The sequence below is a fragment of the Rhodnius prolixus genome, unplaced genomic scaffold (genome assembly GCF_049639745.1).
Source record: "Rhodnius prolixus isolate KJV_2025 unplaced genomic scaffold, Rpr scaffold_12, whole genome shotgun sequence".
Taxonomy (NCBI): domain Eukaryota; kingdom Metazoa; phylum Arthropoda; class Insecta; order Hemiptera; family Reduviidae; genus Rhodnius; species Rhodnius prolixus.
Window position 1 is genome coordinate 1073442 of NW_027411635.1, and position 16637 is coordinate 1090078.

A 16637-nucleotide genomic window follows, 5' to 3' on the forward strand; every position below is an offset into this window, starting at 1 on the left:
CACACCAACCCAGAGCCGGAACAAACCCCAAAAGGAAGCGGACCCGTGAGCGCCCCACCCACGTGTCCAAAGTCATTCCAGGGGCCCAGCTACTAGTTCCCACAGTAACGTCGGGGGGTGGACAAAAGGGAGTGACAGTATTGGTTAGCTTAGCGGGTCAACCGAGGACATTGTTGGTGGACAGCGGGTCCGAAGTGTCACTATTGAAACAACCACTCGAAAATGTACCTTTGTGTGAACCACATTTAAGGGCGACCGGAGTCACCGGGAAAGCCCTTCCGATCGAAGGGGAGCAGGAGGCCCTGTGCCAGTTAAGGGAAGTGAGTGCCCGCCATCGTTTCCTCATCGCGGAGGTCCACACTATAGGGGATGGGCTGATGGGTTTAGACTTAATGGCCAAACTGGGGATAATATTAGATACTCGGGAAAGCCGGATATACCTCACTCAACATGCAAACAAAAGTGCGCAAGCAAACCTGGTAGTCGAAACTGCGGAAAAAGAAAACCCGTCGGGAATGGGAGACCCCTGGAGAGTGGTAAGAGCAGCCAGGCGCTTAGAAATACCACCCCATTCCGAGCAGATGGTGGAAGGGAAGTTAAGAGGGGAGCGAATGGGGGAGGTGATGTTCGAGCCAGTCCCACAATCCCAGCTGGGGGTACGCTTGGCGCGAAGCCTGAACAGGCCCATACATCGCCAGATCTGGGTGAAGGCCATAAATTTAACAGAACAACCCGTTAGAATTGTGAAAGGGCAGGCTCTTGGGGTAGCGGAAACATGGAACCCTGTGGGTTGGGGAGATCGGGGGGCGGTGGTGGGCGCCGTAGAAGAAGACCCGGACGTGAGGCCTAAGAAGGGAGTACCCACTAGAGCCGCCCAGATCGAGGAAAAGCTGAAGCACTTACCGGTGGATGACCAAGAACAGCTACGGGAGGTACTAAACAAGTATGAGCGACTGTTTGACGAACCTGATGCGAGAGGGTGCAAGTTACCCATCTATCACCGCATCGAGACTCAGGCAGATGGGCCTATTGCTAAACGGCCTTATCGAGTGCCCTATCACCAGAAGGGAGTGGTCAGGGAGCTGGTGCAAGACATGTTAGACAAGGGAGTGGTTGAACCCTCCCAGAGTCCCTGGTCCGCGCCGGTAGTGTTGGTACCGAAGAAAACCCTGGATGGGAGCACGAAATATCGGTTCTGTACCGATTTCCGAGCCCTGAACCAGATTACCAAGACGGACGCTTATCCACTCCCGTTAATTGTGGAAACTCTGGAGGCTTTGGGGGAAAGTAAATATTTCACGACGTTAGACTTGAGCTGTGGGTACCACCAGATTCATATCCGGCCAGAAGATTGTGAGAAGACGGCCTTCTCTACCTTGGGGGGCCATTATGAGTACAAGAGGCTCGCGTTCGGGCTGGTCAACGGACCTGCTACTTTTCAAAGAGCAATGGACCAACTTTTAGCGAAGATTAAGGGAACCGAGTGCTTCGTCTACCTAGACGATGTCATAGTATTTAGCAGTTCGATGGCCGAGCACTGCCAACGGCTGGAACGCGTTTTCTCCCGACTGGAAGAGGCTAACCTTAAAATCCGGTTGGAAAAATGTCAGTTCGCCGCGCCCAGAGTCCGTTATCTAGGGCATATCGTTACAGCGGCAGGAGTCTGCCCAGACCCAGATAAAGTCCGAGCAATCCAAAAATACCCTGTGCCCAAGTCAATCCGCGAGATACAGAGCTTCCTCGGAATAGCTGGCTATTATAGGCGGTTTATCAAGGGTTTTGCAGATCTGGCCAAACCCCTCACCTTGCTGTTGGCCAAGGGGGAAACCTTCAGATGGGAGCAGAACCAACAGGAAGCGTTTGAGTCGCTACGAGAGGCGCTCTGTTCGGACGCAGTATTGATTTACCCCAACTTTGCAGACCCGTTTACTCTAGCCACTGATGCGTCAGGGGTAGCAGTTGGCGCTGTATTATCGCAAATGCGAGATGGGCTTGAAAGACCTGTCGCGTATGCAAGCCGACAGCTGACTGCCCCAGAGCGAAATTATTCGACCACGGAGAGGGAACTGTTGGCAGTGGTGTGGGCAACCCAACAATTTCGCTGCTATCTACTAGGGCGGCGGTTTACCCTAATTACAGACCATTCAGCGTTGAGATGGATGCTGCACTTAAGAGACCCTTCCGCTCGGTTGACACGGTGGTCCTTGAGGCTGGCGGAGTTTACGTACGAAGTAGTGCATCGGCCGGGAACGAAGCATAGCAACGCCGATGCGCTCAGTCGGGCGACCAGAGTCGTAAACGTCATCCCCGGGGAACCAGAAAACGAGTGGAGGCGGGCGCAGGAGCGCGACCGGTGGTGTCAAGTAATGTCATCTCAAGCTGCAGTGGAAAAAGCAGAGACCGGACTGCTCTACTTGAGAACTCGGGAGGGGAACCAGTCTAGGTGGAGAGTCCTAGTACCCGTTGAAAAAAGGGACAAGGTGATGACCCTATGTCACAGTACACCATGGTCAGGCCACCCAGGGGTGAAGCGTACCAGCCAGCGCATACGGGCGACCTTCTATTGGCCTCAGATGCAAGACCAGATCAAAGACTTCGTGCGCGCCTGCCAAGTGTGCCAGGAGAAGAGGACACCTGCGGGATTGCAGGTCCCTTTAGCCGAAGTGGCCGAAGTATCACGGCCTTTCGAACAAGTGTCCTTGGACATTGTAGGACCGCTGCCCACCACCAAAGCCGGGAACCGGTACGTGCTGACAATGATTGACTGGTTTTCCCGCTATGCGGAAGCGGTGCCAATGAAGGAACAGACCGCAGAAGCGTGCGCACGTGCCTTCGTGGAGCAGCTAGTGCTCCGTCACGGGGCTCCGGACAGGGTCCTTACAGACCAAGGGAGGAACTTCACGTCCGAAATGTTTAAGATAATCTGTCAGAACCTAGGAATTAAAAAGTTACAAACGACGGCATACCACCCCCAAGGGAACGGAATGGTGGAGCGTCTGCACCGAACCTTGGTCCATTCCCTGGCCTGTATTGTGCGCAGGGACGGAAGAGACTGGGATCGTTGGATTCCGTATACCCTGCTCGCCTACAGGAGCACGCCCCATTCTTCTACCGGGTACACCCCCTACTTCCTAGTGCACGGTAGGGAGCCCCAATTGCCCCTAGGGTGCCGGTTTCGGGCGGAAGACCCCGATGGAGGTCGGGAGGAGTTTGCACGAAGATTAGAACAGAAGATTAGTGAGGCGTATAGCCAGGCTAGGGAGAAAAATACACATACGCGGGAGGCCCGGGCGAAAACCTATGGTAAGGGCAAGAAACAACGAAGTTTTAAATTGGGAGAGAAGGTTTATTTGCATGAACCGGCAGTACCTCCCGGACATGCGCGGAAGTTTAGAAGACCGTGGACAGGGCCCCATACCGTTATAGCTCAAACTTCCCCAGTGGATTATGGCATTGCTCTAACTTCGGGCGGAAATAGCGTGGTACACATAAACCGGCTGAAGCCTGCCTTTGAAAAAGTGGCCCCAGGAACCCGGGACCAGGGCGCAAATCGAGGGGAAATAGAGAGAGATAGAGGGAACAGCGGATCAGAGGAATCAAGCCTCAGCGAGGATGAGCAAGTGGGGGCGGGGGAAAATGATACTACAACTGAATCGGAGCAGGAATCCGAACCGTCACAGGGGAGCGGCGACGAGCTCAGCGATAGTAGTTGGACCCCCCAGGAAGGGGACTGGGATCAAACAGAGGCCAGCCGCGTACCCCACGGGTCCTACGAATTGAGAAGGCAGACCCGAAACAGGGGAACCAGGGGAACGCCGGAGGGACCGGACTCCATGTTACAAACCACCCCAGTGCGTCCGCTTGGCCCCGGTGTTAACGTCCGCCCGAGACGCAGGAGGGGTCGGCCTGGGACGGCCGAGTCGTCATGAGAGTGGTGGTGGTAAGGAAAATCTGGGGTATAGGGTAATGTGTTAACCTGTATGTCATAGATTAACTATTCCTGTGACCCTTTCCCAGATTGGTTCAAAACCTGACAGGCCTAGGAAAAACGGACCGACGGAGAAGGCAGAGAGACGGCAGTAGTCAGTCGACGCTTAAGAAGCAACCCTTAAAAAGGCCCGCTCCGCCAGGGGCAGTGTCGGTCAAGGCAAAGACCGCGTTGAGTAACTTGCAGACAAAGGAGTAGTGAAGACATCCGATAGTGAGAAGAGACCTAAAATACCGAACCTAAAGTAATGTGAGAGGAAGCACGGAAGCAGCGGGGAAGCCACGACCCAGAGTGACCGCAGCCGCTGAAAGAACCCATAGGCGCAGAAGAAGAGGTACGGGCAGCCAGGAGCTGCTGCTAGAGTACAGAGTGTGAGAAAAGTGGAGCTCCTCAGAACCCCACTTTTTTTTTGTGGGGGATATGTGTAAGAGGGGCACAGGGGCACTGGATTGAGTAGCACCGCGAGAGGGTCGAGGAGTAGGGCGCAGTTGGAGTGGGGGCCGAGTCGGCACGGCACATACAGCGAGAAGTCAGTTCTGCCCAGAGCCAGGGCGAGGTTGTATAGCTAGACTGACTGCTACGAGCCCTTTTGCTACATCGGACGCCCTAAACCGGAAGGTGACCCAGACGCGCTGGACGAACAGGCATCCCGTTTGGAGAGCAAGGCGAATAATCACTTTTCCTTTTATTGTTTGATTTATTTTATGTTTACCCTAACTTCTCAATAAACAAGGTTATTTCTGTTGGTTACTTAATTGTGTTATTCCCCGGCCATCCCCATTCTTACAATAAAAATGATTAAACACGTGTTTTTTTATTTTTTCGAAATTTCTCGCCGTTAAAAAAAAAAGTGGGTGGAGCATATAACTCTGGTCACCCTGTGTACGAGGGTGGGAAGGTAATGTAATACCAAGATATTTGTTAGTAGTATTGGTTATTAATATACATTTATTAATTCTAAGGTAAAACAGATTTTTGTTGTTAAATCCTAGCTTTTTTTTTTTTTTTTTTTTTTTTTTTTAAATACAGAAAAGCGTAGTTCCCTTGAGTTGTATTTCCAAAAGTCTTAAAGAAATGGATTTTCTGAACGGCACTCGAATAATGATTCCCATCCAGAGTTTGAGAACGATTTCCTTACCAAACTACAAGTATTGCCACAGGGGACTCAGCAACGACCACGATCCTTTTCCAGTGTAAGTTGAATGTTAACATTTCTATTTAAATTACTTTTTCTCACTCCCAAGTAAGACGAAGAATTACGATCATGTTAAATTTTCAAAATTAAGTTTGCATACACGTTTTAAAGAACAGAATTTCTTCTAACTTTGAATTTTTAAATGGTGGTATCCATTTAGAGATGAAATGTCCATCTCTCTTGGAATCCTCGCTAAAAATAAATTTTCTTGATGAAACACAGGAAGCTAAAACTTACATTTGGATTAGGCTACAACAACTTACCAGAATGCAACGTAGCGATCAAAATCCCTCAGCCGGAAATATCACTTTTTTGTCTAGATTTTTTAAAATTTTTGAGATTAGCTTTAAACTTTGTATTCTTATTGCTATAAAGTTCATTTAAAGCGTAACATAAAACGAAATTCTGAAACGTGTTTTAGGTCAGCTCCAGGCGAATGTTAGGGGTACGCTTCCCCCTAAAGTATCTGTTGTATTATTGGTTTGATGTATTGTTTTGACAACTGCACGAGTATAAAATGTTAATAAGAAATAAAAATATTTTAACAATTCGGCGTTTGAAGAAAATATAAAAAGTTTCAACCACGTGAATTTAGTTACACAATAATTTATAACAATAATAACATTTACAGAAAGTTATGTGTACATAGAAAAAAAATTGTTGCCTTATATAACCTCGCAAATTGCAGTAACAATAAGTTAAATAACTAAATTATATAACTCAAAAGAGTTTTGTCTGCTTTTCAGTGACTTGGTATACTTCGCAGGTGTGAAGGAAGAGGTACTTATATTACGTTCTATCCAAAGACCTAAAAAATTGGAATTCATTGGTAATGACGGCAAGAGTTATCCAATGTTATGCAAATCATTGGTAAGTTTTTAGTTGGTTTATTATTAGTAATATTAAAATACAGCAGATTGTAACTGTCTCTTATAAAGCATTTTTCTGCGAGTTACTTTTATTATTCCATTACTTTAAAATAATAATAATAATAATAGCAGTAATAATGATGCAAAGAAGTAATTAGCTGAGTGGTTAGTATACTTGATTCCCATGTGGAGATTCCAGTTTCAAATCCAGTTGCTAATTTTCTCTTCCTAGGAGATTCTTACTACTCACTCGGTGATGGACGATGTTGTCTCTAACAAGAGAACACTTTCCGGAGACCAGAAGTACACTGAAGAAAGCTCCAAGCGCCAGTGAACTCAAATATTGACGAGCCATATATTAAAAAACATAAAAATAAAAATAATAGTCATAATAATATCAATAAAGAAAAAAAAAATGAAGCTAGTTAGCACTAGATCGGCATTAGCACGTTATGCATTGCTTGACACCGCTAACATAATCAGAAAGGTTTTGTCTTTGGAATTATTTTTTCGGAATTGTCCTTCGCACTGTTCTTGAATAATGAGAATTATAACAATAATAATAAGATACTCTTATAATTTTCTTCCATAAAGTAGTGTGCCATGAACAGAAAACAAGTGGTATCAATTACTTCAATTTTTATTTTTATTTTGAGATTTGTGTGATCGAGCGTAAAATTTTCGTGAACCTGTATTACTTTCTGAGGTCGTATTACCATGTTCATGTTTTTAAAGCACCGCATGGAAGAACGTTAATCAAGGACATCTTCCCCACGTAACGTTGCAATATTTGTTTAAAAAAAAAAATCTTGGTTTTCAAACAAGCTCCATAGAATTATCTACTTAATGGATGTAAAGTATATTATAGAGACCAGAGTTTGGCTGTGACAGTGGACAGGTGAACATCGCTGTTTGGTGCTCTAGTTTTTTCTATTAAAAGGACTGTTTCTACGTTGAATTGTGTTTTGATTTTTTGTGTATCTACAATTTAATAACTGAGGATTGTGACTGTAAATTTTCGTGAAATTTCATCAAATAGTTTTCCTGAAAATTGTGTGTGAATATTGATAATTTATTGAAATTTTCAAGATTTAAGTAATATATTGTAGAGTGGTGGGGAGTGAGCAAGTATTCGTCGTGGAAGGGATATTATTTTGGTAAATATAACTGTTCCACTGTATGTAATTTCTCTAATACTCTTCTATTTACTAACAAATAGTTTGTTCAAACTATTTACTTATCTTTTTACATCGTATTTTGAGAAGCATAAATTTTTTTTTCTTTTCCGCCTCTCATCATGAATGATACAGAAAAAATTCTGAGTGCAATTAATTCTTTAAGAATTAGCATTAATGAAAATACTAATAAGATTGATGAAATTAAAAAAGTAACCTCGGAGACTTATATTAAGCTTCAATCTCTGGAAAAAGAGTTCGATATAATTAAAAAAGAGAACGAGAAATTAAGAGAAATTAACAAACAACAATCTATGAAGATTAGATATTTGGATAGAGAAGCAAGGTGCAAGAACCTCATAATTTATGGCTTTAAATTGCAATCTTCGGATAGAGCTGAATGCCTACAACAGATTGTCACATTTATTGTTAGTAATTTAAAAGTGGAGTGTAATGTATTGGATATTGTACACTTTCGTAAGCTAGGAAGAGGGACTGGCGGTGGTCATATTTTAATAAAATTTGATTCGGAAAGGAAAATGAAGGAGTTGCTCTCTAAAAGAGTACTGCTTAAAGGCACTAACTATTTTTTAAGTGAAGACTATCCAGCGGAAGTGAGAGAGGAAAGGAAAGTTTTGCACAAGTGGGTGAAGCAGGAAGTCGAAAATGGAAATGACGCTAGGCTGATGTATAATTTTGCTATTTCGAATGGAAAGAAGGTATTCTGTCATGATATTGTTGATCAAGTCCCATTGGTCACTAGAAGAATGATTAGGAGAAGGGAAAGTGATTCGGACGAAAAAGTTATAACTGAAGATATTCGTCCGAGCACTCCAGTTACTACAAAAGGAACTCAGTTGGAACAATGGTTAAGTACTCCGGACAGGAAAAAAACCCAGCAAATATTGAAGAAAAAAAAGAAGACGGGCTCAGCAGAGACTCCATCTTAGCAGTTACAGAATGTTTCAACAAGGGCTAATTTTGGTAAACAGTTTAGGATAGTTTTTTGGAATATGAAAGGTTTTGTTAATTTACACGATTTATTTAACTTCTCTAATTATGACATTGTTTGTTTAACAGAAACACATTTAGTTTATGATATATTGTCCACAAAGTATACAGATTATACTATAATTAACTCCAATGCAATTAAAGAGAAGCGTTTTGGACGCGCTAGTGGTGGGTTGTTAATATTTGTTAAGAAAGAATTTAATGTTTCTGTTTTGCATAAGTGCCAACATTGGATTTTTGTTAGTATCTCTTTGTCAAATTTTACTTTTATTTTAGGATTAGTCTATTTTAATTATTCATTAAATTTGGAGATATTGCTAGATTTATTAGATGAAACTATTAGAGAGATTCAGCATAAGCATTTATCTTATCCAATGTTTATAGGGGGTGACTTTAATTGTCGCGTCGCGGAGCTTAATCAGGGAGATGAGAATATATTTTGTGGTACATCTCTTTATCATAAAAGAAGTAATATGGATAAAGTATGTAACACTAGAGGTAAATGTTTAGTTAATTTTATGGAACTACATTCTATGATACTTGTCAATGGTCGTTCTACAAGTGATTTTTTAGGTCATTTTACTTATGTTCAGACAACTGGTAGTAGTACCATTGATCTATTTTGGTGTGACTTAATACATATAGACTTAGTAAGTGATTTAAAGGTAGATGATATAGTTACAAAGTCAGATCATTTTCCAGTAAATGTCACTCTTAATTTACCTGGTAGTGCTAATAATACTGATACGAAATTAGCGGAAATTTTAAAATTAAGTTGGAATAGTGATAAGGCTTCCCAATACAACTATATGATGAAGTTCTCTAATAGAATTTCTGTTAACTTTGATATGTTACCTACTGAAATTATGTATGATAATTTGGTATCTGCTATTCAGGAAACTTCTAATGAATTAGAATTGTTTAAATGTCAAAAAATCAGAAGTGTTAACAGGTACAGGACCAATAAACCCTGGTATGATTTGGAATGTGTCGAGTCTAAAAAGAGGGTCAAACAAGTTTTAAAACAGATGAAGCTCTCTAAATATAATGAACCTGATAAGAATGTTTATATTAGCGAAAAGAAAAAGTATGTTGAATTAGTTAAAAATAAAAAGAAGTCATATACTGTATCTATTATAGAAAAACTTGGTGATTGTAGGAGTAGTGGGGTCTTCTGGAATACCATTAATCTGTATCGTAAAGCCAAAAATATTCCCTCGGAATTATCTATTTCGTGTGGAGAATGGGTATCTTATTACAGGGACACCTATCCTGCCAGAAATGTTATAGATTTGACATTTTTAGATATAAGACACCCTGTTTTGGATGCTCCTATAGTTGATTCAGAAGTATACCATATATTAAACCATTGCAAATCTGGAAAAGCACCAGGTAATGATAATATTAACTATGAATTTTATAGATTCTTACCACAAAACTGGCTTCTGTATATTATAACTATGTTTAATCATATTTTCTCCACAGAAAAAGTCCCACATTCTTGGACAAAAATTATAGGTTTTAATCTATTTAAAAAAGGAGATAGAAAACAATTAACAAATTATAGATTGATCGCTTTAGCTAACTCCATTCTAAAAATATTTACGCAAATTATTTTGAACAGGTTGACTTTATGGTCGGACATGGTTAGGGCAATACCTGAATCACAGAATGGGTTTAGAATGGGAAGAGGCTGTGTTGACAACATTTTCGTGCTTTCTTCGTTAATACAAGTTAAATTATCCAGGCCTAGAGGTGAATTGTTTTGTGCCTTCATTGATTTCAAACGGGCATTCGACAGTTTGAATCATGGTTTACTTTGGGTTAAATTGAATAAAATAGGTGTCAGCAGTAAGATAATAAGAATTATCAAGTATTTATATGATAATGCGATTCTTCAAATTCGATGTGGTAGTGAGTTATCCGAACCTGTTGATATAACAGAAGGAGTTCTCCAGGGGGAAACACTGAGCCCACTCCTATTCAATTTATTTATGAGCGACATCGAAATTTATTTTAGAAGTAAAGGCTTTTCGGGCATCCCTATTGGTCAGAGCACTGACATTATTATGCTGCTATACGCAGACGATATGGTATTGTTTGGTGATTCATATACAGATGTTCGGTCTAAACTGAACCTGCTAGAAACCTACTGTCAAGAAAACTTTCTCCACGTTAACACTAACAAAACTAAAATTATTAGATTTTCAAAATCGCATAGAAAGAGTAGCAGGCGTTTAATTTTTAACGATTCACACTTGGAACAGGTATCGGTATATAATTACCTCGGTATATTGTATTCTAATTCTGGCGTTTTTCTTAAGCAGACTGAATATACTGTTGGCAAAACTAACACAGCTATTGGTTCTGTACTGTAAACTTGTGCCGGTGCAAAAATAATTCAATGGGAGGCCAGAACCAAATTGAACAATGCTATTGTATTAGGAATACTTCTTTATGGCGCTCAGATTTGGGGACTTAGGTACTGTGACTCTTTGGAAGTTTGTCACTTAAATTTCTATAAGCGGTTACTAGGTCTATCACGGTGCACCCCCAATTTTGCGATTCGCCTAAAAGTGGGAACTGTTCACATTAAGTATAATGTGTTAAAGCTAGCCATTAACTGGCTATTTAAATTGAAAAATATGTCTTCCGACAGGTACCCCTTTCTTTGTTTTTTAAAACTGTGTGAGCAGCATAGAATTGCCAGTGTTAAATTTAACTGGGTTACTCAGTTACTGAATACTTTCAATTCTATTGATTTTTCAGGCCTAATTTCAGTACAGGATTTAAATTTATTTAAAAAAAAGTCTAAAGAAATTTTATTTGTTTATAGAAACCATTTGCGAGAACTTGACTTAGACAAAGTAAATCAATCCAATTTCAATTTAATATATAGTTCTCTTTACTTAAAGGATCAGCAACCTCAGGCATATTTAACATACGATATGAATTTCAAGTTTCTAAAGTTTCTGGCTCAGCTTCGATTGGGTTCTAAGTTTATCTTAAAAATAACAATTGGCTGTATAACTTATAAAATAAACCCACCAGAATTATGTAGCCTATGCAGCCTTCATGAACAAGAGGATTTGTACCATGTCCTAATTTCCTGTCCTGTTTATTCTTCATTAAGAGCGGTTTATTTATGTTCTATTATTAACGATATACAATATTTTGAGTTTCCTTTGATCCTACAGTCACCAAGCAAGAGAAATGTAATTAATTTATTCAATTTTTTTGTTGAAGCACTGAAATTGAGATCATTTATGTTAAATGATTAGAGGTATTTTTGTTTGGCATTGCGAGTTTATGTGGTTTTTAAGTTGGTCTCATTTTCGAATTTTCATTTTCCTGACTTCTGTTTATGTGCTTCTTTCTAACATTTGTGTATCATATAAATATATTTTGTAGTACAGCCAAACCTCTTTGTATAGGGCGCTGCCCTTAAGACAAATAAAATAAATATTATAGAGACCAAACTAGCTAAAGTTAAATATAATATGGTTTTTATGGCAGACATGTGGAGGTTTTAGAGTCTTTAGAACTTTTTTTAGTAAGACAAACGGTAATTTTTTTAAAGGACCTATTAATCTATGTAAATAAAAATGTAATAAGTAAATTAATAATAAAATAATACCATCAATTATGTCCCCAATTAAAATATGAAATAATTCACTGGTGGAAAATGGCGAGTTAACCCATCATTTTAGTCGTTCAGTCATCTATTCTCCAGTCATGTGACTTTATAGTGCAGTCCAAAAGTCGGACGGTTAGGAACAAGCCTCATCACCAGTGGTCTCCGCAACATCCATTGGTTGAACTTCGCCATGCTTAAGGCACTGATTTAGTTTTTGTTTTCAATTTTGGAGAGAGAGGTAATTCAATCATTCCAAATTTTCGTCATTGATTTTTCACCAGGAACAACCGTTTTGTGGTACCAGAAAAAGTTATTTTTAGGAAATGGTGTGTGTGTGTACGGTGTACGCGCGAGAGAGAGAAAGAAAGACTGTGAGTGTATGAACAAAATATCACAAAGTCGAAAAAGCCATCAAAATTTCTCACCATAAGTACAACTTTACCGAGTGGAATATTCATTTTTTGAATTTTTTTTTTTCTGAGCTACCTTATCTCTAGATGTGACTTTTTCTCAGACTTATCTCAGACTGGTCCCTAAACCTCTTCGTGAGGCCACTATGACGGAAATGAATTCAGGCGTTTGGGATGAAGAGTCCTAGGTAATCACCTAACTACCTATTTATGTAAGGTTGCATAGGACTGGCTAATACCCGCAACAATATTTGCCTGATTAAGATGATTAGACAAACTTGTCTGCTATGTGCTTTTCTTGATACATCCGACTAAATGTCAATGCGATAGGGTGTACCTAGCCAGACAGCCCTCTCGCATGGTCGTGATCTTCTAATTAAAACTTACGAAGTTCTTACTGTCTACATACTTAGTATATGCTGTCAGATTTTAAATGAGTAGGTAAAGATGTGTACAGAAAAGCCAAAATCAGTCTTGACTAAACTTTTCTTTACAAGTGATTTTCCAGCACTAGCATTATTTCCCTGACCGATTTAATTTTAAATTTTATGTCTGCTTTCAGGATGATCTGCGGCTTGATTCTAGGATTATGGAGTTCAACTCTCTGGTTAACATGTGCTTAGCTAGAAATCCCTCTTCGCACGGTCGCGATCTTCATATTAGAACTTACGTAAGTATTGTTTCTCGTATTTATTGTGTGTAGTCGCAGTAGTGAACATTAGTCGAATAGGTTCGAATATCGAATAAATATTTGACCATTATTCAAAGTGGCCACTTGGAATTGCTCGATTTTTTTTTAAATATACGTTAGTTTGTTCAGTTTGAACCCCTTTCTATTAGATTTGTTGAACCAACTTATTACCTCATTTAGTGCAATTTGAATAGCTAACATATTTTCTGGGACCAACTTATTACCTCACTTTTTACAAATTGAACATATTTTTTCTAGATTAGTCCATTTTTTCGAACTAACTTATTACCTCAGTTTCTAATTTCATTCATAACAATATAGTTTGTTTTCACTCTTACAAATTTCGGATTTTCTTCTATCTTCAGGGATAGTATCATCAGATTGAGTGTTAACAGAAATAAATGATTGTTGTTTTATTATAAAAATAAGAACGAAAGCAGTACAATCTAATATAAGAACTCGAATATATTTCATATAAATTTACATTGTAATTTGATGCAAATGTGTAATTCTTAATCTATTGTTTTTAGAGCGTTGTACCATTAAATTATGAATGTGGACTGATCGAATGGGTACACAAGATGGTAACCTTTAAAGGGGCAGTTAACTCTACTTACCGAAAGTATGGAATTTCACCCATGAGAGAATCAGAAATCAAAGAATTAATTACTGGTTAGTTATTTTGGTTAAGTTTCCTCAATGCATTTACTAAATTAGCAAGATCAAATGAGATACGTTTTTGTTCGCAGGACCACATGATGCACTACCAGATAAATTGAAAGTCTTTCGACAAATATTTCTACCTAGACATCCACCCATTCTGCACAAATGGTTTTTTGAGCAGTTTTCTAAAGCACATTCCTGGTAATGCGATCATAAATTACTTTTCAGACAATTATGGTTATCGCTATTTCTTATTCAGTTTTATGTGTATCTATTTCGATCTAAATTTGTCAAAAGACATGGACATAATAAATAAATATTTTCAAATTATTGCTTAAATAAATATTAATACACAATTTCTTTTTTTTTTATAATTTAAAAATACTCATAAACTACAATTAATATACATAGTTTCGTAAGTTATTTTCATATGCCACATTTTTACAGATGTCTGATTGTTTACTAAGCACTTTCTAAAGGTGTATTTATTGCGGCAGAAGAAAATTTAGAGCTTAATTACCTGAGAAAATCTTTAAATCAGAAGTGCCTCTTTGTTTTTTTAATTTCGATGCTAATTCTTCCCCTAATTTAAATAAAAATCATAAAGCGCATGAATGGACACAGCGGCAAAATAAAATATTCCACTCAGAATTTCTGGTCATTTTGTATATCATATCCTACCCAATTAGGCCCTACTGAAAATCTTGCCAGATAAAAAAAAAAAAAAAAAAAAAAAAAAAAAAAAGGGGGGGGACGTCATAAACTCTTATTTTAGAAAAAAACAAAAGATCAATTGATAATGTGAATAAACTGTTCTATTGTAGGTACCTGGCGAGACAAGCTTTTATTCATACCTGTGCCGTGATGTCTATCATTGGGCATATCATCGGACTGGGTGACCGGCACGGAGAGAATATCCTCATAGATACCACTAATGGAGAAGTAGTGCATGTGGACTTTAACTGTATCTTTGATAAGGTGGGCTTGAGTTTTATTAAATACAATTTATCCATATTTGGTATTCCATTATGAAACTATTTTTCTTCCGATACTCATTAAAGATTTTAGTTTAGGGAAGGGATTAACTTAGAGGTTAGCATCAGCTGGATTCCAAAGCGGAGTTGCCTTGTACGAATCAAGCTGCTGATTTTCTGTTCCTAGCAGGTTCTTATACCTCACTATCCGGTGATAGAAGTGTTTGTCTGTAACGAGAGACCATTGGCCGGAGGCTAGCAGTGTCTTGTAAAAAGCTCTGGGCGCCAATTACTTATGAATTGAAGCATCTTAAAAAATAGAAAGATAAAAATAAATCCTCCTTTGGAGACAATAGAAGAGATAGGGTTCCCTCTCGCAAGAATTGTAGATTCTCAGAAAGCTGCAATAGTGAGATTGTTAGAATTAGTTCTTAATATACCAATTAAGTTCAAAAAATACGCATGTGCTAATTATCGGAGGAACGAGTGCATTGTCTAGTTTGTGTCCATGTCCCCCAGATGTCAGTTGTGCTTGGTTACAATGACGTATTCACAGTTGTTGTAAAATGGCTACGCCACAGCACAAAAGCTTTTGTATTCTTGAGCTTGCGAAGTGTAATTCCGTGATTACAGTGCAAAGACGTTTCCGGTTGAGGTACCAAATTGATCCTCCGAATGGATGGAACATTCGCAGATGGTACCGTCAGTTTGTTGACACAGGTTGTGTATGTAAAGGAAAGAGTCCTGGCCGCCCTCGTGTATCTGAAGAAAATGTCGCACGGATTCAAGCTGCTTACCAACGTAGCCCTTCAAAATCAACACGTCGTGCCAGTCGGGAATTGCAGCTGCCTAAAACAACAGTTTGGCGTGTTTTGAGACGCAGGTTAGTTATGAAGCCGTACAAGTTACAGCTGTTACAGGCTCTGAATAATGATGACAAACATAAACGTGTGGAATTTAGTGGCCAGATTCAGGATGTTATTGACAACGATAACAATTTCTCAGAACGGATCGTGTTCAGTGATGAAGCATGTTTTCACCTTAGTGGGAAGGTGAACAAACAGAATGTTAGAATTTGGGACCTACAGAACCCACATGCGCAAATCGAACATTTTCGAGATTCACCTAAAGTGAATGTGTTTTGTGCTATATCCTGCTCATCTGTTTACGGCCCTTTTTTCTTTGATGGAAACACGGTTAACGGTCCGCAGTATCTTCATATGTTGCAAAACTGGTTGTTTCCGAGGCTGAACAAGGACAACCTCATTTTTCAACAAGACGGGGCACCCCCTCACTGGAGTCGTCAAGTTCGTCAGTTTCTGAATGAAACTCTTCCGAACCGTTGGATTGGACGTCAAGGAGCTGACGATTTAGCACTTTTCAGCTGGCCCCCACGGTCACCGGATTTGACGCCATGTGATTTCTTCCTGTGGGGTTTCATCAAGGACACCGTCTAAGTTCCTCCACTACCGCAGAACCTCGATGAGTTGAAGAACCGGATCCGTACTGCCATTACATCAGTAACACCGGACATGCTTAGTCGAGTATGGCAGGAATTTTAGTATCGGTGTGATATTGTTCGTGTCGCTGGTGGAGGACATATTGAACACCTGTAATCTAAACTAGAGAGTTTCATAAATATGTGTCCCAAGTTCCATAGTTGTATGTCTTACAGTTTATTAAATATATCAGTTTGAAATACGTATATTTTTGGTCCGCCCTGTACATACGCATATCTTTTAATTCAGAAATATAATAATGGTAACATTAAAAACGATATGTAGGATTTAACGGTATGCAAGATGGTTCCTGTGGTCATTTTGGTTTACGGTCTCATCTTTACTGATCTCGTCGCTTCCGCGGAGTGAATTGCCTTAGAAAGAAAGCATGTTCTCACGATGCGCCTCCAAATTCGTTCAAATTACAAACGTATACGAGTATACGTTTTTATCAGATATCAATGAATTCATTACCGAATTGTAGAGGCTATTTAGCTCTATAACTGAAATAAGTTTCAATGTTTT

At 39.6% G+C, this 16637-nt stretch overlaps 1 protein-coding gene across 6 annotated transcripts in view; it reads left to right on the forward strand.

Annotated features, from left to right (window-relative positions):
* The window catches only part of mei-41 (ATR serine/threonine kinase meiotic 41), a 105405-nt gene that overhangs the window by 80923 nt on the left and 7845 nt on the right, over positions 1-16637 (forward strand). For 2 of the 6 annotated variants that reach the window (XM_074143649.1, XM_074143650.1), the window contains 6 exons: positions 5018-5181; positions 5930-6053; positions 12848-12955; positions 13507-13648; positions 13726-13840; positions 14464-14617. In XM_074143649.1, the coding sequence (XP_073999750.1) occupies positions 5018-5181; positions 5930-6053; positions 12848-12955; positions 13507-13648; positions 13726-13840; positions 14464-14617 (807 nt within the window). Of the gene's footprint in view, positions 1-5017; positions 5182-5929; positions 6054-6284; positions 8212-8307; positions 8436-12847; positions 12956-13506; positions 13649-13725; positions 13841-14463; positions 14618-16637 lie in introns of those variants that run through there. The other 4 variants (XR_012463092.1, XM_074143653.1, XR_012463091.1 and 1 more) reach the window with 3 other exon arrangements.